At 52.8% G+C, this 25,676-nt stretch overlaps 2 protein-coding genes across 8 annotated transcripts in view; both read right to left on the reverse strand.

Moving 5' to 3' along the window:
• Window positions 1–25,676, reverse strand: part of MYL9 (myosin light chain 9) — a 345,283-nt gene that overhangs the window by 91,205 nt on the left and 228,402 nt on the right. The gene's annotated exons all lie outside the window — the stretch shown is intronic.
• The window catches only part of DLGAP4 (DLG associated protein 4), a 234,343-nt gene that overhangs the window by 72,051 nt on the left and 136,616 nt on the right, over window positions 1–25,676 (reverse strand). For 3 of the 6 annotated variants that reach the window (XM_050807028.1, XM_050807025.1, XM_050807026.1), the window contains exons 3-6: window positions 25,364–25,605; window positions 21,817–21,931; window positions 18,908–18,958; window positions 14,399–14,639 (exon numbers count right to left, since the gene is read on the reverse strand). In XM_050807028.1, the coding sequence (XP_050662985.1) occupies window positions 14,399–14,639; window positions 18,908–18,958; window positions 21,817–21,931; window positions 25,364–25,605 (649 nt within the window). Of the gene's footprint in view, window positions 1–316; window positions 1,257–14,398; window positions 14,640–18,907; window positions 18,959–21,816; window positions 21,932–25,363; window positions 25,606–25,676 lie in introns of those variants that run through there. The other 3 variants (XM_050807029.1, XM_050807030.1, XM_050807027.1) reach the window with 2 other exon arrangements.

Consider the following 25,676-nt stretch of genomic DNA (forward strand, 5'->3'; position numbering starts at 1 on the left):
ACTCCAAAATAGCCCGGCCTGCCCACAAGCGATCACAAAGTGCCAGGCCATGCGGGGCCAAGTGGGCAGGGATGCCCAGCCCGTGGTGCACTCCACACACTCAAGCAACTAAAGCAGAAGCCTCAGAGCAGGAAGGCCCCCCACTCCCTCCTCCGCCAGACAGCCTGGCCCCTCCCTCCTCCCCCCCCCTTTGTGGGAGGCACCAGAGCCCCCTTGCCCCAGCGCCAGCCCTTGCCCCAGCGCCAACCCCATGGAGCCTCGGCCGCGGCCAGCCTGCGGGCCAACTCCGGCCCGACCCGGACACCCCACCACTCACATTGCTTCAAGAGCTCCAGACACAAAGCCATGAGGGCCGGATGGGGGTCAGAGACCCAGAGACCCGGCAAAGATAGAAAAAGGGAGAGGGAGACAGGGAGCAGAGAGAAGGGGAGACAGGGGGCTGGGGCAGAAAAAGCAAGGGGGGGACCAAGGGCCCCAGGCAAAGAAGCAGGCTCAAAGGGGGACCTTCAGCGCAAGAGACACAGAGTGGCGAGACCACCGAAACAGATGTCGCGGCACAGAGGGGCAGGGAGAGCAAAGCAGGGGACCCCGATCCCAAGAAGTGGGGGTGCTCGAAGACCTGAGAGAGAACAAGGAGAGACAGCGACAGGCGACAAACCAGGGGAAAGCAGAGAAGGGCTCCTGAAGTCAGGGAGCTGAGGACATATTGGGGGGGGTCCCAAGGAGAAAGACCCCAAGGGACCTAGGAGCTCCCAGTGGATATGGGGAATACCCAGAAGAGGGAAAGCCCAGGGGGAATGGGGGCTCAGAGGAGGCGAGACCCCAGCGATTTGGGGTGCAGGAGAACCCCCAAAGGATGTGCAAGAAGCTCACGGGGAACCCTTGGGGAGAGTGGAAGGTGTTCTCAAGGGGAGCCCCAAAAGATCTGGGGGCGCTCTGAGGGGGAGTCCCGAAGAATCGGGTCGCCCAGAAAGGGTGGCTCTGAGGGCTGAAGAGCGCTCTGAGAAGGGGACCGGAGATGAGGAGCGAGGGAGGGGCTGCGGGGGAGCGCGAGGGCAGAGACAAAGAGACAGCGAGCCGGGGAGAGACAAAGCGGGCGGAGCGGGGACACGGGCCGGAGGACTAGCGGCTGGACAGAAGGACGGAAGCGCGGACGGACGGACGAACGGACAGACGGGGAAGAGGGCGGGGGCGGGGCAGGGCCGGGTCGGGCGGGGGCGGCGCCCGTCTCCTCGCGGGGCCGCGGCTGCTCCGGGCGGCGCTGGGCGGGCCCCGGGCGTCCGGGCTGAGGAGGTGGCGGCGACGACGTGGACCGGACAGACGGACGGAGTGACGGACGGACTGGCGGCAGCTGCGGCCAGCGGCGGGCACTCACCCTCCTCCCTCACGCAGCCCGGCCCGAGGCTCCGGTTTTGTACGCCCGAGGGGCGGGGCCTCCGGGTTAAAGCCCCGCGACTGCCCCGCCCCGCCCCGCCCCCCGCGTCAGCCGCGCGCGCGTCGCCAGGGACTCCCGGGCCGGGCGGGGGCGCGCGCAGCCCGCTTGGCACGTGGCCCGCCGCGCGCAGCCGGGCTGGTGCGCAGGCGCGCGGGCCGCCGCGTCCGGCCCACGCCCAGGCCGACCGGCCCAGGGAAGGAGCGCGCGCCCACGTCGGCACGCGCATGCCCGAGGACGGGGGGCTCCGCCCCTCGAACCGCCTCGCCAAACCGGTTCCAGCTGGAACGCGACGCATGCTCTGTGCGGGAGGTGGACCGAGGCGGGAGTTCCCACCAGTTCACCCCGGCGACACCTCGCTGTAGGGGGGGAAACCGAGGCTCCGAGGAAGCTGCCCGAGGTGGCCCTCTCATCCCTGCATAGTCAGATTGGCCCTCCGATCCTGGCTGCTCTGCGTCCTAGGTGTTTCTAGCTGTCCTCGCCACTGCATCGTTCCTTTGCTTTGCTAACCCAGAGTGCTAGAGATTGGGTTCCAATCCCGGCTCCGCCTCTGGAGGCCTGTGTGATTTTGAACAACATCCGCATTCAACCTCCCTGAGCTTTCCATTCCTCCTGCGTAAAATAAAACAAGCACACCTACGATCTCATGGAGGGCAAAGTGACCACCAGCTAGAGCCCGGTTGGCAGTAGGTGGTGTCTTCACGCCTCCTTGCCTTCCCGGTTGCTGGCTTCTACCCCGTGAGTCCCCTCTCCTCAGTGAATCCAGGTCCTGTCACTGCCTTGTGGGCCTCATCTCTCCAGGCTGCACCTATGGTAGGTCTGCTAGACGCAGACCCAACTCTTGTTCATGATCTGCCTTGCTGGGTGACCTAGGCAAGTCCTTCCCTTTCTCACATCTGTTTTCCAAAAAATGGAGAAAAGAATTTTTGACACATCAAAATATTTTGAGGACTGGCGAAGATGATAATATTTCCAATACCACTGTCATGGTTTTTGCATTAAGGTGTAAAAATAATAAATGGAACTGAGGGTTAGCCAACCATTTTGAATCCAGGCACTGTGCTAAGCACTTTGAAGGTCACAGTTTACTTCATCCTCAGTCACTTATGCTACGCCTGTACTATTCACTTTAAGTTGGTTATTTTTATTTTTTATAGAGACAATAAAAGCCTGTTGCTCATGCTGGTCTTGAACTCCTGGGCTCAAGCGATCCTCCCACCTCGGCCTCCCAAAGTGTTGAGATTACAGGCGTGAGCCAAGGTTGATTTACTTAGGAAAAAAATAAGGTACATTTGTTATGGGCCCAGATGACCCAAGGCAGCACATACAGCACAGGACGAAATATCATTATTCCACCTCCATCTCCACCCTCCCAAATTCAATAACACACTCCCTGTGTGACCTTGAACAAGTCCCTTTCCCTCTCTGGGACTCACCAGCCCTATCTGTTCCCTGGAGAGAAACTGGACCAAGGCAAGATTTTTCAAACTGTGGACCATGATTGACACCCTGAATAGAGATCACTGGGGGCACCAATTGAAAAGCAGATTCTGGACCGAGTGTGGTGGCTCACGCCTGTGATCCCAGCACTTTGGGAGGCCGAGGCGGGTGGATCACAAGGTCAGGAGTTCGAGACCAGCCTAGCCAACATGGTGTAAACTCCATCTCTACTAAAAATACAAAAATCAGCCAGGCATGGTGGTGCGCGCCTGTAGTCCCAACTATTCGGGAGGCTGAGGCAGGAGAATAGCTTGAACCTGGGAGGCAGAGGTTGCAGTGAGCCGAGATCACACCATTGCACTCCAGCCTGGGTGACAGAGCAAGACTCTCTTCAAAAAAAAAAAAGAAAAAAGAAAAACAGAAAAGAAAAGCAGACTCAGGCCAGGCATGGTGGCTCATACCTGTAATCCCAACACTTCAAGAGGCTGAGATGGGAGGATCACTTGAGCCCAGGAGTTTAAGACCAGCCTGGGCCGGGCGCTATGGCTCACACCTGTAATCCCAGCACTTTGGGAGGCCAAGGCAGGCAGATCACCTGAGGTCGGGAGTTCAAGACCAGCCTCACCAATATGGAGAAACCCTGTCTCTACTAAAAATACAAAATTAGCCGGGCGTGGAGGCACATGTCTGTAATCTCAGCTACTTGAGAGGCTGAGGCAGGAGAATCGTTTGAACCTGGGAGGTAGAGGTTGTGATGAGCTGAGATTGCGCCACTGCACTCCAGCCTGGGCAACAAGAGCGAAACTTCGTCTCAAAAAAAATAAATTATTTAAAAAAGACCAGCCTGGGCAACATAGGGAGACCCTGTCTCTACAAAAATTTAAAAATTGGGGCCGGGCGCGGTGGCTCATGCCTGTAATCCCAGCACTTTGGGAGGCCAAGACGGGCGGATCACGAGGTCAGGAGATCGAGACCATCCTGGCTAAGACGGTGAAACCCCGTCTCTACTAAAAATACAAAAAATTAGCTGGGTGCGGTGGCGGGCGCCTGTAGTCCCAGCTACACGGGAGGCTGAGGCAGGAGAATGGTGTGAACCTGGGAGGCGGAGCTTGCAGTGAGCCGAGATCAAGCCACCGCACTCCAGCCTGGGCGACAGAGCGAGACTCCGTCTCAAAAAAAAAAAAAAATTAGCTGGGTGTGGTGGCATGTGCCTGTGGTTCCTCAGCTTCTCAGGGAGCTGAGGTGGGAGGATTGCTTGGGCCTAGGAGGTCAAAGCTGCAGTGAGCTGTGATCGTGCCATGGCACTCCAATTTGGGTGACAGAGTGAGACACTGTCTCAAAAACAGGGACAGGGAAGAGTGAGGATCCATATACTCAGCACACAGTAGGCACTCGATTAATCAGGCATGTCCTAGTCCCAGGCTTGGTGGACCCCAGACAGGAAGCCTGCCCTTGGCCCAGCATCCTCTGTGGAGAGGCGCCTGTTCCAGCAGTAGGGAATTTTGGTTCCTCATTACTCACTCTAGGGAGGCCTCCTGAGTCCTCTCGTTATTCTCTGACCCTATGGCCCCTGTCCTGACCTCACTGTCACTTACCTAGACCACTGCACCAAGCTGTGAGTGACCTCTCAGCCTCTAATCCATCCTGCCCATGTTGCTAGAGGACTTCCCCTGCAAGTCCTGCAACATACCTTCATCACCCATGCTTGTACCTCTTTACCAGGACTGGGTGGCTCCCACGCACAGGGGACAATGGAGAACTCAGGGCTTTGAAGTCAGGCACATCCAGGTAGTAAACAGCTCCCTGGCCTACACGCTGCGTGACTTTGACCTTGATAGACAATCACCTTCTCTAGGCTGACGTTTGTGAAATATCTGTAAATGTGTGTGCGTGTGTGTGTGTGTGCACGTGCATGTTGGGATAAGTGGGATAGATCAGGAATTGCAGATGTATGTAACTCTTCTGGCTACAGCAGACATCGCGAATTGATGGTGGCACCTTTCTTTGCTTAACCAAATCTCAGAACTGAGCTCCAGGGATCAGAGATGACACGTGGTTGAAGTCCATTTGCAATCTCTGGACATGATGGTCTTTGAGTTTCCTCTTAGCCCTGACACTGTGGGGACTAGATGGGTTGGGCTGACAAGAGCCTGTGGTGGAGTAAGGGGACGGGTGGGCCCAGGGTAGGGTTGGAGGACAGGGTTGACTGGAGGGTTGACTGTGTACTGCAATTTTATCAATCTCCCTTCCTGTATATGGAGTGTGGGGGTGTGGTTAGGGGTAAGAAGGGAGTCAGTCAGAGAAGAAGCTGGGGGATGGAAGATGGGACAAAGCGGGGCAGGCATAGCAGCTGGTGACTGGATTGTCACCGATGGGAGGTACCCGTGGGTCCCCAAACCAAGGCCTCATAACACAGATAGAGACTTTGAGGCCCAGGGAAGCCAGGGAAGGGCAGGAGCCCACTCAGAGTGACACAGATCTCAGAGTCCCTGAGCAAGGAGCAAGGGTGGTTCCCAGGCCTGGAGCCCATCCCAGCTCAGCCTAGAGCCACAAGCACTGTCAGGGAGTGAGCCCAAGTGTGTGTGCCTGTGTGCTTGCACACACTCAGGTGCAGAGAATGCAGCTGGCAGGAATGGGGGTACACCCCGCAGCCCACCACCGTGCCTGCCCAGGCCCCTGGCTGCCATCACAGCCTCCCTGTGATTCAGAGGGAGTGGGAGAGACATAGAAAGGGAGGAAGGGGAGGAGGGTGAGAAACTGAGAGGGAAGGAAGGCAGAGAGGGTGGGAGGGAGAAGCAGAGAACTGAGGGAGACAGACAGAAGGCAAAGATGGTGGGGGGAGAAAGAGGAAGAGGAAGGGAGGGTAAGCTGGAAGAAAGAGAGGGAGACGGGCAGAGTAAGAGGAGGGAGGGAGGAGGAGGGAGGCTGTTCTCCTTCTTTTTCTCAGAGGCACAGAGAGAGAAGAGGCAGGAGGTGGCAGACTGGGGAGTGATGGCACCCCCAAGCCCCCTTCTAGATAGGTCTTTTGGCTGGGGAGGGGCATGCATCCACAGCGGCTGCTTCTCCCACCATCCCAGCTAGAGTTGACCCCGCCTGCCTGTCACCTGCCAGAGCTATTTCTGGAATGTGGAATCTGGGTCAGACAGGGGGAGGGAGAAGGGGACAGCAGTAGTGGCACTGGCAGTGGGGAATTGGCCAGGCACATGTGGGTGGGTGGGCAGGAAGGCAGCTCCTCGCCCTGCCCATGCCCTGCTTGAGAGGGGCTCTCACTGCCTCAAAACTGCCGCTCCCCCACATCTACCCACTGGCCTGCACAGATGCCTCTGTGAGAGGGACAGAGCCTTCATGCCCCTCAGCAGTGTAAGGGCTCAGAACAGCCCGGGGGTGGGGACAGGACCTGATTGCTCACTCCTTGGAGACAGATGCTGAGGAGTAAGGGGGCAGCCTTCTGAGCAGGGGTGACCCTGCAGGGAGACAGTGGCTGGATGTGCAGTGGTGAGGATGTGCCTGTGTGTGCTGGTGTTTGTCTGTGGAGGGAGTGATTTCGGGCAGGCTCGCCATATATGGTTGTACAAGTTTTATACCGATCAAGGATGCTACATATCGGGGTGGGGGGAGCCATTCACCACACAGACATAATTTAATTATATAATTATTATGACAAATTTCTGGCAAATGGAAGTAAAGGACCTTATTCCAATAAAAAGTGTGACCTGACAGTTTTTCAACAGATGGCAGTTAAGTGTCTTAAGGAGTGTCCTTTCTTTCTTTCTTTCTTTCTTTTTTGAGACAGAGTCTCACTCTGTCACCCAGACTGGAGTATAATGGCGCGATCTCGGCTCACTGCAACCTCTGCCTCCCGGGTTCAAGTGATTCTCCTGCCTCAGCCTCCCAAGTAACTGGGATTATAGGTGCCCAGCTAATTTTTGTATTTTTAGTAGAGACGGGGTTTTGCCATGTTGGCCATTCTGGTCTCGAACTCCTGACCTCAGGTGATCCACCCGCCTCAGCCTCCCAAAGTGCTAGGATTACAGGTGTGAGCCACCACGCCTAGCCTTTTTTTCTTTTTCTTTTCTTTCTTTCTTTTTTTTTTGAGACGGAGTCTCACTCTTATCGCCCAGGCTGGAGTGCAATGGCGCAATCCCAGCTCACTGCAACTTCCGCCTCCTGGGTTCAAGTGATTCTTCTGCCTCACCTCCAGAGTAGCTGGGATTATAGGCACCCGCCACCACACCCAGCTAATTTTTGTATTTTTAGTAGACACAGGGTTTCACCATGTTGGCCAGGCTGGTCTCGAACTCCTGACCTCAGGTGATCCACCTGCCTTGGCCTCCCAAAGTGTTGGGATCACAGGTGTGACCCATCGTGCCCCGCCTCTTTTTTCTTTTTTTAAAGACAGGGTCTCATTCTGTTACCCAGGCTGGAGTACAGTGGCATGATCATGGCTCACTGCAGCCCGACCTCCCAGGCTTAAGCAAATCCCACCTCAGCCTCCCAAGCAGCTGCAATCACCATGCCCAGCTAATGTTTTTATTTTGTAGAGACAGGTTCTCACTGTGTTGCCCAGGCTGGTCTTGAACTCCTGGGCTCAAGTGATCCTCCCACCTTGGTCTCCCAAAGCACTGGGATTATGGGTATGAGCCACTGCACCCAGCCTCTGTTTCTTTTTAGACAGGGTTTTGCTCTGTCACCCAGGCTGAAGTGCAGTGGCTAACTAAAAAAATTTTTTTGTAGAGATGGAGTCTCACTATGTTGCTGAGGCTGGTCTTGAACTTCTGGCCTCAAGAGATCCTCCCACCTCAGCCTCTGAAAGTGCTGGGATTATAGCACCATGCTCAGCACTGTACCTGGCCTGAGCTTGCTCCTTTTGGATGCATTTGTTAAAGACTTACAAGACAAAGGAGCCGAGCATAGTGGCTCATGCCCGTAATCCCAGCACTTTGGGAGGCCAGGGCAGGCGTATCACTTGAGGTCAAGGGTTCGAAACCAGCCTGGCCAACATGGTGAAACCCCCGTCTCTACTAAAAATACAAAAATTAGCCAGGCATGGTGGTGTATGCCTGCGGACTCAGATACTTGGGAGGCTGAGGCAGGAGAATGACTTGAACCTGGGAGGCGGAGGTTGTAGTTAGCCAAGATCATGCTGTTGCACTCCAGCCTGAGTGACAGAGGGAGACTCTGCCTCAAAAAAAAAAAAAAAAAAAAAAAAAAAGACTTACACAAGAAAAAGGCCAAGTGCAGTGACTCACGCCTGTAATCCCAGCACTTTGGGAGGCCAAGGGGGGTAGATCACCTGAGGTCAGACGTTCAAGACCAGCCTAGCCAACATGATGAAACCCCATCTTTACTAAAAATACAAAAGTTAGCTGGGTATGGTGGCACACCCCTGTAATCCCATCTCCTTGGGAGGCTAAGGCAGGAGAATGGCTTGAATTCAGGAAGTAGAGATTGCAGTGAGTTGAGATTGTGCACTTCAGCCTGGACAACAGAGCAAGACTCTGTCTAAAAAAAAAAAGATTTATAAGAAAAGGAGGAACTCAAAAGAAATAGCTAGGCCAAGTGCCATGGCTCACACCTATAATCCCAGTACTTTTACAAGGCCAGGGTGGGAGGATCACTTGAGCCCAGGAGTTCAAGACCAGCCTAGTAGAACATAAGGCGACCCCATCTCTACAAGAAATTTAAAAATTAGCCAGGCATGGTACTGCATGCCTCTGGTCCCAGGTATTCAGGAGGCTGAAGCAGGAGGATCACTTGAGCCCGGGAGGTCAAGGCTATGGTGAGCTATGACCATGCCACTGCACCCATGCCTGGGTGACACATGGAGATCCTGTCTGAAAAAGTAAAAAATAGCTGATCTTCAAGGAGTGTTTAGAGGAAAGGGAAGGAGACCAGAACTTGCTTAGTTGGAAAATAAATTTGTCAACTCCAGCCCCTCTAGACAGTAAACCATTCTCAAATTAAGATACAGCTTCATTGGGTATGGTGGCTCACACCTGTAATTCCAGCACTTTGGGAGGCCAAGGCAGGTGGATCACCTGAGGTCAGGAGTTTGAGACCAGCCTGACCAACATGGAGAAACCCTATCTCTACTAAAAATACAAAATTAGCTGGGCGTAGTAGCGCATGCCTGTAATCCCAGCTACTTGGGAGGCTGAGGCAGGAGAATTGCTTGAACCCAGGAGGCGGAGGTTGCGATGAGCTGAGATCGCGCCATCGTACTCCAGCCTGGGCAACAAGAGAGAAACTCAAAAAAAAAAAAAAAAAGATACATCCTCAGGGCAAAGATCAAACCAAGGTCATGGCCAGTTAAGATGCAGTATGTGAACAGGATCAAATCAAAGTGTGGTTATAATATGTCTTATTAACACTCTAAAAATAGTAGAGCCAGGCGTGGTGGCTCACACCTGTAATCCCAGCACTTTGGGAGGCCGAGGCGGGTGGATCACTTGAGGTTTGACACCAGCCTGGCCAACATGGTGAAACCCTGTCTCTACCAAAAATACAAAAATTAGCCAGGCATGGTGGCGTGCGCCTGTAGTCCCAGCTACTTGGGAGGCTGAGGCATGATAATTGCTTGAACCTGAGAGGTGGAGGTTGTGGTGAGCCAATATCGCACCACTGCACTCCAGCCTGGGCGACAGAGAGACAGACTCTGTCTCAATCAAGCAAGTAAGCAATCAATCAATCAAGATACCAGGTAGCAGATGCTATTATCTGTTCAAAAGGGCCTACAAAAACTTAAGGCCACAGTCCCACAGAAGCCCAAAGTAAGCATCAAGTCAAGAGAGAGGCATGACTGAAAAACAATTATGGGTGTGGTTTTTGGCACCTGAAATTACAAGGAATCAAATACATAGAAAACTCATCAAATGTTTGAGGTAGGTGCATGGGTAAGATTGACCAGCTTAGGCTAAAGGGAGTAAGACCATTCAAGATGCAAAGGACATCTAGTTCCCTAACTTTCTTTAGGAAGGAAGCAAGCTAAGAAAGGTGTTCCACTGCCCAAGGCTATATTCTCCAAGTTCTCTTTAGAAGTGGCCAAAAATGCTGATGGAGAAGTAAGGGCTTTCAGAGAGCAGAACCAAGAGCTGTGGAGAACAACAGACTAGAAAATCAACCCCAGGGAGAACTTGGACCTTATCAACGCATTTGCCCAACGCATTTGCCTTAACGCATTTGCCCAACAGTTGCTCAGGACTTCAGAACTTCAGAATTGCTGTGGATCAGTAAGTCTCTGAACCTCCATTTTCCCCTTTTCTGAACAGGAGTGTTAACTGCAGTTATCCTGTCCCTGTTTCACCAGTGTATGCTGTGTGGTTGGGGAGGGTTAGACTGTGGGGTAGATAAATAGTTTCTTTAAAAAATTAAGTCAATTGTTCAACAGAAGCCACATCCAGACCTGACATAGATCTTAAGAGTCTGATCCAATCTCATGATTTGATGAGATTTTTGGGGGTCTTGGGAATAAACATTTTCTACATGGAAAGGGCATAAGTAAATACAGTCAAGACAATGGATCATGGAGCACTGAATTGTTGACCCTGATTCTTTTTTTTTTTGAGATGGAGTCTCGCTTTTGTTGCCCAGGCTGGAGTGCAATGGTGCAATCTTGGCTCACTGCAACCTCCACCTCCTGGGTTTAAGCGATTCTCCTGCCTCAGCCTCTCGAGTAGCTGGAATTACAGGCAGGCACCACCACGCCTGGCTAATTTTTGTATTTTCAGTAGAGACGGGGTTTCGCCATGTTGGCGAGGCTGGTCTCAAACTCCTGGCCTCAAGTGATCCACCCGCCTCGGCCTCCCAAAGTGCTGGGATTACAGGCATGAGCCACCGCGCCCAGCCAAAGCCTGATTCTTTACCCCTCCCTGTGGCCATACCCTTTGCCATATGAATATAGTTTCCTACACAAAGGTGAGCAGGTACTTCTCCATCCCTTGTCTACAAGCTCAGTCATATGACTTGTGTTAGCCAATAGGATGTTAGCAGGTGTGACATAAGCAGAGGCCTTGAAATGTGCTTGTTTGGTTAGTTAGGTTTGCTCTTCTGCCTTCTGCCATCACCATAAGGAGAACATGCCCTGGCTAGACCACTGATCCCAGGAGGACCCTTTGGTCCCAGGAGGAGGATGAAAGACATGTGGAGCAGAACTGTCCCAACTGACAAACTTGGGAGAAAGAAATAAATGTGAATTGTTGTATTACGCTGATTTTGTGGTTGTTTGTTATGCAGCATAATTGCAGCAAGAGCTGACCAATACAGGGACCCAGGCAGTATTGGGACATGTAGCCCATCCCCTGTCTTCAGTCCATTCATGAGTGACGGGGGTTGGAAAAACTGGTGAGGGATGGTTTATTTGAAGAGAATTGCTAGGGGTGCTGTCTATCCCTCCAGGCCCACTTAATGCTTAGAGAACTTCGCATGGGTGTGAGGATATGGGAGATGTTATCCTTCACCCAAGGCCCCTTTGGAATTGTAGCAGTGTCTGGGACAGCCTGGGAGAGCTCTTCTGGATTTGGAGGACACAGAACCTGGGCCTCAGCTCCTGTTTGGAGACCTTGAAGTTGGAGAGGCTGGCAGGGCTACCGGTAACAGCAGGACTAGAAGGAAGGCTGTAGCAGGCCAGTCTATACTTCTAGAGGCTGTAGCGGACCAGTCTATACTTTCAGAGTCCCATAAGGCAAAGGCCCTTGTTTTCAAATGCATTAAGTGGTCATCAAGAGGGAAAGTAGTGCTGGAGTTGTCTTCAAAGGATTCTACCCAAGATGCCTGACTAGCAGAGCCAGGTGCCCTAGCAGAAAGAAGCTGAGTGGGGAGGAGGCAGACTGCCAGATGGAGAAGCTGAGGGGGAATAAGAAACAGTGAGGTGAAGGAAGATTGCCCATGCCAGGAAAGACAGCACTGGGGACCCTGCAGGGTGGGAGAAAGAGCCACCATGTGGCATCAGAGAGTCCCAGTGCCAGACAACACCTCCCTGGCCACCATCCCTTCCCAAGTGGAGGAACCAGAAACCGACAGAGGTGAACAAGGAACAGAGAAGACACCGATCGCCACACCCAGCTCCCCGCTGTGGGCTTCCCAGCTGAGGTCAAGCCCTAGCCGTGGGTGTGCGACATTTGCGGTGGACAAGGATGAAGTTTTGAAATCAGACCAGATTGGACCCTTACTAAATGAAAACGAGACTGTTCCTTAAATATTAAAAGTGACTGGAAAAGTTCAAGGATCTGCCCCAGATATAACCCATTGGCAGGGCGGGGAGACCAGAGAGGGTGCGACAGGCAATAGTGAGACAGTTGTTTCTTGCTCTGCCTCCTGCAAATAGAAGTTCATTCAGTCAATAAATTGGTTACCTGTGTATAGAATATCTATGGGATTCAAGTTCATTTATTTACATCAAACACGGGTTGAGCACTTGAAGCAGTGCCTCTCTTCCTACAACAATCCAACCCCAACCCCAATTGCTTTTTTATTTTTTCTTTGAGACAAGGTCTCGCTCTGTCACCCAGGCTGGAGCGCAATGGCTCGATCTCGGCTCATTGCAACCTCTGCCTCCCAGATTCAAGCGATTCTCATACCTCAGCCACCCGAGTAGCTAGAACTGCAGGCGTGTACCACCACACCTGGGTAATTTTTGTATGTTTAGTAGCTAGAACTACAGGCATGCACCACCACACCTGGGTAATTTTTATATGTTTAGTAGAGACGGCGTTTCGCCATGTTGGCCAGGTGGGTCTGGAACTCCTGACCTCAAGTGATCTGCCCACCTTGGCTTCCCAAAGTGCTGGGATTACAGGCATGAGCCACGTAATTGCTTTTGATTTTCAGGAAGCTCAGAATGAAGTCTGAGAACCAATAATAACAGCTACCACTTACCAAGCTCCTACCACAAGCAAGTCCCTGCCTAAACATGTCCTGTGCACAGTATTATTTCATCTCCTTAAGAGCTCCCTGGGGTCTGGCGTATGACCTCAATTTATACATGGAGAAACTGAGGCTCAGGGAGGAGAACTAGCTTGTCAGAGAAAGCTCAAACCTCTCTCTACTATTGATAAACAATAAATTGTGCTGTTTTCCCTTGGTTTTGATTTTCTATTATTATTTTGAGACAAGGTCTCGCTCTGTCTCCTAGGCTGAAGTGCAGTGGTGTGGACACAGCTCACTTCACCTTTGATTTCCTGGGCTCAGATGACCCTCCTGCTTCAGCCTCCTGAGTAGCGAGGACCACAGGTATATGCCAACCCGACCAGCTAATTTTTTATTTTTTTACAGTCCGGGTTTCATCATGTTGCCCAGGCTGGTCTCCAACTCCTAGGCTCAAGTGATCTGCCTCAGCCTCCCAAAGCGTTGGGATTATAGGTGTGAGCCACTGCGCCCGGCTAATTTTCAATTATTTCTTTTTATTTTTTGACCATCTTAATACTACTTAATAAGGTATCCATGTGCCATGGTGGTTTGCTGCACCTATCAACCTGTCATGTAGGTTTTAAACCCTGCATGCATTAGGTATTTGTCCTAATGCTCTCCCTCCCCTTGTCTCCCACCACCCCCTCCGACAGGCCCTGGTGTGTGATGTTCCCCTCCCTGTGTCCATGTGTTCTCATTGTTTACCTCCGTCTTATGAGTGACAACATGCAATTTTCTATTATTTCATGGCTTGCTCAGTTACACGGGGTCCCTTTTTTCTCTGATCACATATGGGTTATCTTCAGATGATTTAGATCAAGAATCCAGGGCCAGGTGTGGTGGCTCATGCCTATAATCCCAGCACTTTGAGAGGCCACGATGAGCAGATCCCTTGAGGTTAGAAGTTTAAGACCAGCCTGGTCAACATGGTGAAATCCCATCTCTATTAAAAATACAAAAATTAGCCAGGCATGGTGGCACGTGCCTGTAATTCCAGCTACTTGGGAGGCTGAAGAATGAGAATTGCTTGAACCTGGGAGGCAGAGGTTTCAGTTAGCCAAGATCATGCCACTGCACTCCAGCCTGGGTACGGAGTGAGACTCTGTCTCATCAACAACAACAACAACAACAAAACACCCAAGAATCCAGAAGGTATTCCCTGATTTTGTATATGAAAGAAGCCTGTAAACGCATCCCTTTGAGAAGGCTCAGTGCAGACCCCACCCTCATTGCAGGCTTCTCTCCAGGTTCCAACCTCCCCTACAGGTTTGCCTACCTGAACTAATTCCAAGAGGCAGGTCAAGCTTCAGGAAGCCCTGACTACAGCAGGTGGCTGCTCTAAGCCAATGAGCAACCAAGTACCCCACAAGCTCCAGCCCCCTCCAATACCTCCCACACCTCCCAGGGGTGGCATCTGCCTCTGGGACCCCCATTTGAGCTCCAGTGGCCAATTGGCTGGAAGTTCAGCTCCAAGGTCTCCTGCTTTTGCTCCCAACCATCCCCCTGGTGCGGGCCAGCCCGAGACAGATTCCTCCCTGTATCCTCCCAGGCTGGCCCACCAGGCATGGTCCTTAGAGTCCCCTTGAAAAGAAAAAAAAACCCTTCCCACATCACAGTACTCACTCGGAAGCGTGCGACTATTGCTGAGGCTGCCAGTACTGGGCGGTGGGGAGAGGGACTGCAGGGAGACACTGTCTTCCTCCTGCGAGCAGCCTGCCTGGATGGCACGCAGGTAGCTGTGGCTGCGGGAGCGGAAGTAGCTGGGCAGTGGCAAGTCAAGCGTCTCTGCCGCTGTGGACTCTGCTTCACTGCAGGCTGACTCGCAGGCTGCCTCATACTGATCACTCAGCTCTGCCTCCCGTACCTGTCCAGGCAAAGGCAGGCATGAGGGGCTGGCTATCTTGCCCATCATGGGGGGAGAGGTTCTTGGTGGTGGGCTCAGGGCAGGGCTGGACAGTCTGTGGGGTCTGACCTCAGCCCACTCAGCTCCATCTCACTCAGGGTATGTGATGGGCAGATGGAGCCCTTAAGAAAGAAACAGCCCCACCTCTCTGGGCCTCAATTTTCCCATCTCTATAATGAGGACAAAGTTGGAATATCTCAGGATATTAACTCTGTGATAAAAATCAGGGTCCAAACTGATTAATAGACTTTAAGGGCACATCTGAATTTAGTGTGAAAGAGGTCTATAATCAATTAGCAATGTCTGTCCTGAATGTTGGAATGGGGATGGCAGTAGGTATGCTGGATATTTACCATCTTATGGTCCAATCCCTTTATTTTACAAGGAAAGAAACCAAGGGTCAGTAAGGGGAAGACATTTGCCACAGGTACCCAGTGAGGAAGTGGCAGAACCAACACTCCAAATATGTATTTAAGGAAAATTAATCTCGCTCTGGTATACAGAATGGATGTTGGGAAAGGGGTCTGGAATGGAGGCTGAGGCCAGAGATGAAGCTGAAGCAATTGTCTGGTGGGAGAAGATAAAACTGGAGTGAGGGTAGTTGCAGTGAGGATTGATTAATGATGTCTGCCATGGACAGTATGGAAAACGGTGATGTGTATGCTATTTGCTATCTTGCATCTAATTCAACTTTGTGTAGATGGTTCCTAAGTATTTCTCCAGAAATGACTGTCTAGGACCCTGCAAATCTGAAGCCAAGGGTGTGGGCCTTGAGGGGTCTCACCATGCACATACTCTTTGAGGGTTCTAGAAGGGCTATCTGACCCATGTCTCAGGCCATGTTGGTAACTGAAGACCACAGAGGATAAGCTGGGGAGTCAGTTGGCCAAAGATGTGGACATCCTGGGGGTTGGCCTGGGCCAGAGTGGGAGGGGGCACAAGCTGACTGACCATGTGGAGGAAAAGATTGATCTGGGCCTGGGGCCAGCTGTGTCCCACCCAGCTGTGTAACCTCAGGCCATCACCATCTTCTCTGGGTCAGTTTCTCCTCATCTACGTGAAATAGATGCTCATGTTCTCATCTGAGACTGCATCAGGTCAAACAATTAGATGGGTGTTCACCCAATTTGGAGGGTGAATGGAAAGTTCTAAATCTGGGCTTTTTTTTTTTTTTTTTTCTTTTGAGATGGAATCTTGCTCTGTCTCCCAGGCTGGAGTGCAATAGCGCGATCTCGGCTCACTGCAACCTCCACCTCCCGGGTTTAAGAAATTCTTCTGCCTCGGCCTTCTGAGTAGCTGGGACTACAGGTGTGTGCCACCATGCCCGGCTAATTTTTGTATTTTTAGTAATGATGGGGTTTCACCATATTGGCCAGGCTGGTCTCAAACTCCTGACCTCGTGATCTGCCCGCCTTGGCCTCCCAAAGTGCTGGGATTACAGGCATGAGCCACTGCGCCTGGCCAAATCTGTGCATTTCAATATGGCAGCCACGAGCCATGTATGGCTATTTAGGTTTAAATTAATTAAAATTCAGCCTGGGTAACATAGTGGGACCCCAGCTCTACAAAAGAAATTAAAAATATAAAAATTAGCCAGGTGTGGTAGCGTGTACCTCAAGTCCCAGTTACTTGAGCCCAGGAGTTCCAGGCTGCAGTGAACTATGATCATGACACTGCACTCCAGCCTGGGGGACAAAGCAAGATCCTGCCTCTAAAAAAATTTTAAAATGATAATAATGATTGATTAGGCCAGGTGTGGTGGCTCATGCCTGTAATCCCAGCACTTTGGGAGGCCAAGGCGGGTAGATCACTTGAGGTCAGGAGTTCGAGACCAGCCTGGCCAACATGGCGAAACCCCGTCTCTACTACAAATCTCAAAATTGGTCGAGCGTGGTGGCACATGCCTGTGGTGCCAGCTACTTGGGAGGCTGAAGCAGGAGAATCACTGGAACCCTGGAGGGGGAGGTTGCAGTGAGCTGAGATTGGGCAACTGCACTCCAGCCTGGGTGATAAAATGAGACTCCGTCTCAAAAAAAAATTTTTTTTTGATTAAAATTAAATAAAGTTCCATAGTCACAGGAGCTACATTTGACTTGCTCAAGACCACAGGTAAGCCAGACACAGTGGCTCACGCCTGTAATCTCAGCACTTTGCGGGGCTGACGTGGGAGGATCACTTGAGTTCACGAGTTTGAGACCAGCCTGGGCCACATAGCGAGACCCTGTCTCTAATAAAAAATTAGCCAGGGATGGTAGTGCGTGCCTGTAGTCACAGCTACTCAGGATGTTGAGGTGGGACGATCACCTGAGCCTGGGAGGTGGAGGCTGCAGTGAACCATGATCGCACCACTGCACTCAGCGTGGGTGACAGAGTGAGACCGTATCTCAAAAATAAGTAAATAAATAAAGTCACATATAGCTAGTGGCTACCTTATTGGACAGTGTGGATTATAGAACATTTCCATCATTACATAAAGTTCTACTGTATCGTACTGATAAATTAAAATATAGGCCATGTGGCAAACCCAAAATTCACTCAGAAGGAGTGTTAAAGAGATAGGTGTTTCTCCTCCAAAACTGCATCCTGAAGTTATGAAGAGACCCTCGTGACTGCCGGGGGCATAAGGTCTTGCTTTGGGATCACACAGGAACCACATGGCTCTGGAACTAGACTGCCATGGGTCCAACATCATTTCCTCGCAATATGAACGTGGGCAAGTCACTTAATCACTTTGTGTCTCAGTTTCCCCACCTATAAAATGGGGCTGTAGTCCCCATTTCACAGGGTTGTGGTAAAGATGAAATGAGAGAATTCATATCACAGGCTTAGGATAGAGTCCAAGAGAGTATGCACCTAGTAACCTCTACCCACGAATACAGGTAACTCCGTGGAGTCTGTCAATGTTGGTTAAGATGCTCTTGAGCCATCAGAGGCGAGACCAGCTGGTCAGTGCTGCTGGTGTGTGTATCACTGAGGATTTACTGTGTAGCAGGCACTGTCCTGGGGGCTTTGTATGTTAATGCATCACATCCTTACCACTCGCCTATTTTTTTTTTTTTTTTTTTTTTTTTTTGAGACGGAGTCTCGCTCTGTCACCCAGGCTGGAGTGCAGTGGCCGGATCTCAGCTCACTGCAAGCTCCGCCTCCCGGGTTCACGCCATTCTCCTGCCTCAGCCTCCCGAGTAGCTGGGACTACAGGCGCCTGCCACCTCGCCCGGCTAAGTTTTTGTATTTTTAGTAGAGACGGGGTTTCACTGTGTTAGCCAGGATGGTCTCGATCTCCTGACCTCGTGATCCGCCCGTCTCGGCCTCCCAAAGTGCTGGGATTACAGGCTTGAGCCACCGCGCCCGGCCACCACTCGCCTATTAAAGGTAGATGGGGAAGAGGTGGCTTGGCCCACTGTGGGCTCTTTAAACAACTTCTTGAATCATGTGTTCAGGAGGAATACACAGCTCCTGTGACATGGGGGAGAGGGACACATGGGGCAGCCATGGCTGGAATCAGTAGCTGGAGGTCTGGTCCTAGTTTTGCCCCTATGGGTTGTGTGGCCTTGCACAAGTCCCTTACACCCTCCTGGCTCAAAGTGGGGTTGATCTCAGAGTACCTTTCCTGCCCCTGGTTTTTGGTCTTTGGCCTGGGAGGGAGGAGAGGGACACTTCCAGGGGCAGGAAAGGAGTGTCTGGGAGGTGGTGCCCTTAGGGCAGCCAGACAGTGCTGTAAGCAGCATAACCTCGCCAACCTGTGTGAAGCTGGAAAGTCTCCACACTCACTCCAACACCCCAGCATCCTTAAATGTCCTCCTGGGGCTCCAGAAAGGAGAAAAGCCAAGGGATCTGGGGGCTGGGACCTGGAAGCTAATATCACCAGCCCCCAGCCCCTGACCTGTCCAACTTCAACAGTCTCCCTAGGCCTGACCCAGGCTTTGTGGGAGGAGAGAGAAGGGCAGGAGTCCTGGAGTTATTTCTTGCCCCATCCACAGCACCTAGCTCATTCTTCCCCATCTTCAAAAGGAGGAAACTGAGGCACACAGAGGTGAAGCAATAAGGGCAGGGAGTGGAGGGTCAGGACACCAATGTGAGCTTAAACTCCATCCATTGGAAGTGGATTTCCTGGTGATGGCTCTGCTTGTACCCGCCTGGACTGGGTGCTGGGACCACTCAGAGGGCAGGCCTAAGACCCAGACCTACACTCTGGGATTGGGGTGGAAGAGAAGGGCAAACATACTGACCTGCTGCTCATGGCCAAACAACTGGGGGATCAGGGAGGCCTGTCCAAAGATCTGCAGGAAAGAGAGGGTAAGGGTTATGGGAGGACCAGGGCTGGGGCTGGGGTCGGGGATTCAGGGTCAGTTGCAAGGAAACTTGAAGCTGGCTGGTCTAACCTCCTCCCCAGACTGGCTGGGACCCAGCTGCTAGGAGGTCTCACTTGGCTTCTTCCAGGGATGGGAGGCTCACTCCTTCTGGGGCTGGGCATTACTGAGGACTTATAATCTGCTGTTTAAAAGTCCTTCTTGGCCGGGCACCGTAGCTCATGCCTATAATCCCAGCACTCTGGGAGGCCAAGGTGGGCGGATCACCTGAGGTCGGCAGTTCAAGACCAGCCTGACCAATATGGAGAAACCCCATCTCTACTAAAAATACAAAATTAGCCAGGCATGGTAGTACATGCCTGTGGGAGTTACTAGGGAGGCTGAGGCAGGAGAATCACTTGAACCCGGGAGGCAGAGGTTTCGGTGAGCCGAGATCACGCCATTGTACTCCAGCCTGGGCAACAAGAGCGAAACTCCGTCTCAAAATAAATAAATAAACAAATAAACAAACAAATAAAATAAAAGTTCTTCTTTAGGTCTAGCCCCTGTGACCATGTATCCTCTGTCTGCTGCCTCTCATCTGGCAGGCAGCCCACCTGGAGATACAGATTAGGGATGGAGCCCAGAGCCTGCTCTGTCCCAGCCTAGGATATCTCTGACTTTGGGGCCAAATATGTGGCTTGGGTCACTCAAGCTTCTAGGGGTGAGGCTGTGAGGGGTCAGAGGATCCTGGACTAGGAGAGAACTGGGACTGGGCAGCGGGTGGTAGGTGAGACCTGCTGCTGCCCCCAGCCTGGCTGATTCATAAGCCTTTTTGTGTAGTTAAAGGGCAAAGGTGTCCCGGGTGCCAGGCCCAGGCCTGGGTGGAGATGGGATGTGTAGAGAGACAGACAGACACAGAGAGAGACATGGAGATGGAGACTCACTGGAGAGAATCAGAGAAAAATGTGAATGAGGGGAGAGAGAGAAAAAAAAACAGACGGAGACAGACACAGACAGGAAGACTGAGATGAGAAAACGTGGTGGGATGGGAGAGACAGGGAGGGACGCCATCCATTCAGCAAACACCTACTGAGCAGCTGCCCTGTGCCAGGCACTGTGCCAGGCACTGGGGACACTGCAGGCAACAAGACAGCAAGGCCCCCGCCCCCAGGAGATCCTAGTTTTAAGAGGGAGACAGACATTAAGTAAATAAGCAAACGATTCTAGTTCCAGGCAGTGTCAGTTAAGCAGGGTAAAGGAACAGCGCCTGGGAGGGCTACTTTAGACAGAGCGATCACAGGCAGCCTCTCTGAGGAGGTGACATTCGAGCAGAGACCTGAAACGCGAGGAGCCAGCTGTGCAAAGATTTGAGAAGAGGAAACAGCAAATGCAGAGGGCCTGGAGCAGAATGATGTGGCATGCTCCTATATAAGGAGCAGAAAGGAGGCCAGCGTGGCTGGAGCAGGGCAAGGGACAGGGTCCAACAGGGAGGCAGGGCCTAGGTCTTACAGGGCTTCACAGGTCCAAGTAAGGACTCTGGCTTTCCCTCTGCGGGAGGTGGGAGACAAGGGAGGGTCTTGAGCAGGGGTGTGGCTTTGACAGCTCCATTTGGCCACTGAGTATGGATTGGAGGACAGCAGTTCAGGTGTGACTTGGTGGAGTCTGGATGAGGGGGGCAGGGGCAGGGGGTTCCCTGGGCTGGGCACTCTACCCCTCCCCATGTCTGAGGGGCTGGGGAAGGAGTTTGGCTAGGCCAGGAATAATGGAGTTGTGAGGAGTTGGGGTCCCAAAACCTTCTAAGCAGTCCTCTAACCCTGGTCCTGGGCCTGCACACAGTGGCCTATTCCTGCTGAGAGGGGGCTGGACTCGCACCTGGCTGCCCCACTGCCTAACTGCTACCACCAGCAGGCGTCTGCCTTCTCGGGGGGCTCATCTCCCCATCCAGACAACGCGGGGTGCCTTTTGGTCCTGACTGGTTCTCCCTTTGCAAACCCTAAAGTGCTGAGTACATGGCAGGAGCTGAGGTCCAGGTCTGGGTTGGACAGCCCCAGATCCCTGCCCAACTTTGCCTTCTCCTAGCTGCATGACCTCACCTCTCTGAGCCTCAGTTGCTTCACCTATGAAATGGGAATATGGATAACAAGGCCACCTCTGGGGATGGTTAAGGGCTCAAGGAGCTGATGGTTGAGAGGGTGGCATGCAAATTCAACGTGCAGCACAGCGTGCTCCTCACTGACACAGGCAGAGCTGGTTGCGCCTGGGAGCACAACTGCCCACTGAGTAGGTGGGCACAGAGGTCCAAAGTAGAGCAGTCACTTGCTGGAGGCCACACAAGATGCTAATAATAACCAGAAAGGCAGCTACCCTCTGCTGAGCACACCGCCTTCACAATCCCACTTATTCCTCTCAACAGCCCCCAAATAGAAATGCTCACCTTCCTCTGGTAAATCAGGAAACCGAGGCTCAGGGAGGGGAGGTGACTATCCTGGGTTCATACTGTCAAGTGACAAAACTGGGACTCGAACCCAGGTCTCCAGTTCCCTATCCTCATGGTTCTGAACCCCATGAGAAGCAACAGGCGCCCTGCTGGCATCCTGTGTTTACAATGGTGGTATGCGCTTCCTCCCTTGGGGTCCTGGGTCAGGCCCCATAACTGTGCTCTCCAGCCACAGGACAGTCGGTGGGGCAGAGACACACACAGGAGGCTTCAGGAATAAGGACCAAACAGAAGCACAGTGCAGACATCTGGGGGCCACTCAGCATGGGGTGGGCCTGGGGGTGTACTCTTCCCAGACGGGAGTCAGTACTCAAACCCCCTGACTCTCCAGCCTGCCTGCCACCCTCACCTGACTGATGCAGCTGGAGTCATTGAGGCTGTCGCTGACAGGGGTGTAGTCCTCTTCCCAGCTTGGACACTTGGAGGGCAGCAGCATGTCCACTGAATCCAGGCGGTCCAGACTCCTGGTGGGGAGTGGGGAGCAGACAGGGCTCAGCCCACCCATTGTTCAACCAGCTTTTGGAGGCCTTGACCATCTGTGATGCACAGGTGGTCCACCCCTGTGATGCCCACTGGAGCCACAGGGTGGCAGCACGAGCTTGCATTTGACTGTTTAAAGACCAAGGCTGGCCCTGCCCAATTCTGCAGCCCCTTTCCTTCCTCCTTGCAGGTCTGGGACATTTCCAGAGGCCTGACAGAGGTGGGTTAAGTTCTACAGCCTAGGGTTCCCAAAGGGCATCAGCTCTGTGGCGATGTTCAAGTGGCTTCTATCAGGCCCCTAGACTCACCCCTTATCTCCATGACCCCAGTCCTTTAATCTTTCTCACGTCTACCTGACCCTGGGCCTCCCCCAGTCCTCATTCTGGGGATAAAATCCAAGCATCCAATAGCTCGGGCCCCTGACACAGAAGGGTTTGGACTGGAATCCAGCTTTCTCTGCTGGGTGACCCTGGGCAAGCCATTATCCCTTACTTAAGTCTCAGTTTCCTCATCTCTAAAATGGGGATGACGCTGCCTTCCTGCTGGGGCTGCAGTGAGGATTCAGTGATGCAGATTAAAGGACATCGGGTCAGGCACAGTGGCCAGCGGGCAAGTGCTAACAGACAGCAGCTCTTACTATTATTGCTACTATTACTACTGTTATTATTATTGCTTCCCTTGAATCTAGGCCTAAGCCCCGGGCTTCCTGCCTCTCCCACCTTACTGCCCACTGGTCACTCATAGATATCCTAGTAGGATCTCAGTACTAGAAAGGATCTTAGAGATCCTACAGCTCAGCCCCTTCACTTAAAGATGGGGAAACTGGGCCGGGCGTGGCTGTAACCCTAGCACTTTGGGAGGCCGAGGCAGGTGGATCACCTGAGGTCAGGAGTTCGAGACCAGCCTGGACAACATGGTGAAACCCCATCTCTACTAAAACACAAAAATTAGCCGGGCATGATGACGTGCACCTGTAATCCCAGCTACTCGGGAGGCTGAGGCAGGAGAATTGCTTGAACCCGGGAGGTGGAGGTTGTAGTGAGCCAAGTTTGTGCCACTGCACTCCAGCCTAGGGCAACAGAGTAAGACTCTGTCTCCAAAAAAAAAAAAAAAAAAAGATGGGGAAACTGAGCAGGCGTGGGGGCTCACACCTATAATCCCAGCACTTTGGGAGGCCAAAGCAGAAGAGTCACTTGAGCCGAGGAGTTCAACACCACTCTGGGCAACATAGTGAGGCCTGGGAAACTGAGGCCCAGAGGGAAAAAGACTGGCCAAGGTCATCCAGTGGCAGAGGGAAAAACGGAAGTCACTGCCGGCCTGGGCAGTGCGGGGGGTGATAAGCAAGGGGAGAGCAATATATACATATATATATTTTTTTTTTTCTTTTTTTTTTTGAGACAGTCTCACTCTATCACCCAGGCTGGAGTGCAGTGGCATGATCTCAGCTCCCTGCAACCTCTGCCTCCTGGGTTCAAGTGATTTTCATGCCTCAGCCTCCCTAGTAGCTGGGATTACAGGCGTGAACCACCATGACCTGCTAATTTTTATATTTTTAGTAGAGATGCGGTTTCGCCATGTTGACCAGGCTGGTGTCGAACTCCTGACCTCAAGTGATCTGCCTGCTTTGGCCTCCCAAAGTGCAGGGATTACAAGCGTGAGCCACTGTGCCCAGTCACAAAAACTTCTTTTAAAAAATTAGCTGGGCATGGTGGCCCATGACTGTACTCCCAGCTACTCAGGACGCTGAGGTAGGAGGATCACTTGAGTGCAGGAGGTCGAGGTTGCAGTGAGCCATGATTGCACTATTGCACTCCAACCTGGGCAACATAGCAAGACCCTGTTCCCCACTTCCCCCACAAAAAAGATGGAGAAACTAAGGTAAAGAGAGGGGCAGACCTGGAATTGTCTGGTGGTGTCCTGAATTCTATCCTGGAGGCCATTCTCTGTCTTCTGCCCAGTCAACTAGACTCCTGGCTGCTCCGAGAACACTGCCCTCTTCCTGCCTAGGTACCAGTGTCACCTGACCTGTTCTTTTCCCTCTGTCTCAGTCTTCCCAGGCCACCTCCTCCATGAAGCCTTGGCTCCTGTCTCCCATAGTTGAAGATCTAGGGAGAAGCTTGTTCCCCTAACTCCGCCAAGCCTTACAGCAACACAATGGGGCTTGGCTGGTGAATTCCAGGCAGGCACTGGGACAGGAAAAGCCTGTCTATCACTCTTTGACTTCTGGATTCACCTCCCTCCCCCATCTTGGAGCTCCCCACAGGGATCAGTTACAGTGGCAAAGGTAGAGCGCCCTCTGTCCTTCCCTAGACAGTGCTGTTACAGGTGATGCACTCACTTAGGGCAGGCTCTCCTAACCTGAAGACCAAGATCCCGTGGGACAGTTCCCCTGTGGGAGTGGAACTTACCTGGGGAAGTGGCTCCTGTAGGAGGGGTTTACCTGGACCTATCACCCAAGAGTGGCTTTCATTATTGGGGTTTACCAAAGGATGCGGCTCACCTGTGGTCAGGGCTGAACTGTGAGTGGGGCTCAAGGGGTGGTTCTCTAATTGGCGGGACTCTTCCGAGGTCAATTCATCAGAGTGCAGGGCCAACCTGAGGATCTCATGGAGGGAGCTAACCTGACCGCGGGTTCACTTAGGGGGCCTGGATCATTATAGCAGCGAGTTCACCTGGATCTGAAGCTGAGGGACAGGATTCATCTGTGGGCTGGGATCTCCGGGGGACAACCGAATGGGAGGAAGGCGAGGCTCCCGGGGTGGGGCATATCTATGAGGGGTTCACCTAGGGGAGGAGGCTTGCGGGTGAGCGGGACTTGTACTTACCGAAAGAGGTTTTCCCCGGGAGGGCTCACAAGTGGGCGGGGCTCACCCGAAGGAGCGAGAAAAGCCTCTGGGAGGGGCTTCCACGCGGGCGGGGCTTTTCTTTTTCTTTCTTTCTTCCTTTTTTTTTTTTTTTTTTTTGATACGGAGTCTAGCTCAGTCGCCCAGGTTGGAGTGCAGTGACGCGATCTCGGCTCACTGCAACCTCCGCCTCCCGGGTTTAAGCGATTCTCCTACCTCAGTCTCCCAAGTATCTGGGATTACAGGCGCCTGCCGCCAGCCCAGCTAATTTTTGTATTTTTAGTAGAGACGGGGTTTCCCCATGTTGGCCAACTCTTGACCTCAAGTGATCCACCCGCCTCGACCTCCCAAAGTTCTGGGATTACAGGCGTGAGCCAGCGGGCCGGGCGGGCCTTATTTTAATGAGGGGGTTCTCTCAGGGAGCAGGACTCATAAGTGGGCGGGGCTCAAAGGGGGCGGGGCTACCACGCGGGCGGGGCTTATTTTAATGGGAGAGTCCTCCCAGGGATCAGGACTCGTAGTGGGCGGGGCTTGCCTGTGGGCGGGACCCTAGGGGTGGAGCTGCGCACCTACCTGCGGGGGTTGCTCTGCTCTCCCAGCGACTGCTGCGTGGCCCTCAGATAGCTCTGGCGCCGCGCCGCGGTCTTGGGTGAGGGCTTGGGGCTGCCGCCAGACTCGTCGCTGTCCTCGTCGCCCATGGCCTTGATGTAGCTGCCGCTGCGCATGCGCCGGCACGGGATGGGGCCCTCGGCCGCGGCATCCGTCTCGCGTGGGGACAGCAGCGTCGTGCTCCACTCGCCGCCGCCGCCGGGTACCTGGGGATGGGGCACAGGACTCAGTGGGGCCACCGCAGAAAATGAGCAGATGGCGAGAACCCCCATCTCTG

Source organism: Macaca thibetana, chromosome 10 (assembly GCF_024542745.1).
Source record: "Macaca thibetana thibetana isolate TM-01 chromosome 10, ASM2454274v1, whole genome shotgun sequence".
In the NCBI taxonomy this organism is placed as follows: domain Eukaryota; kingdom Metazoa; phylum Chordata; class Mammalia; order Primates; family Cercopithecidae; genus Macaca; species Macaca thibetana.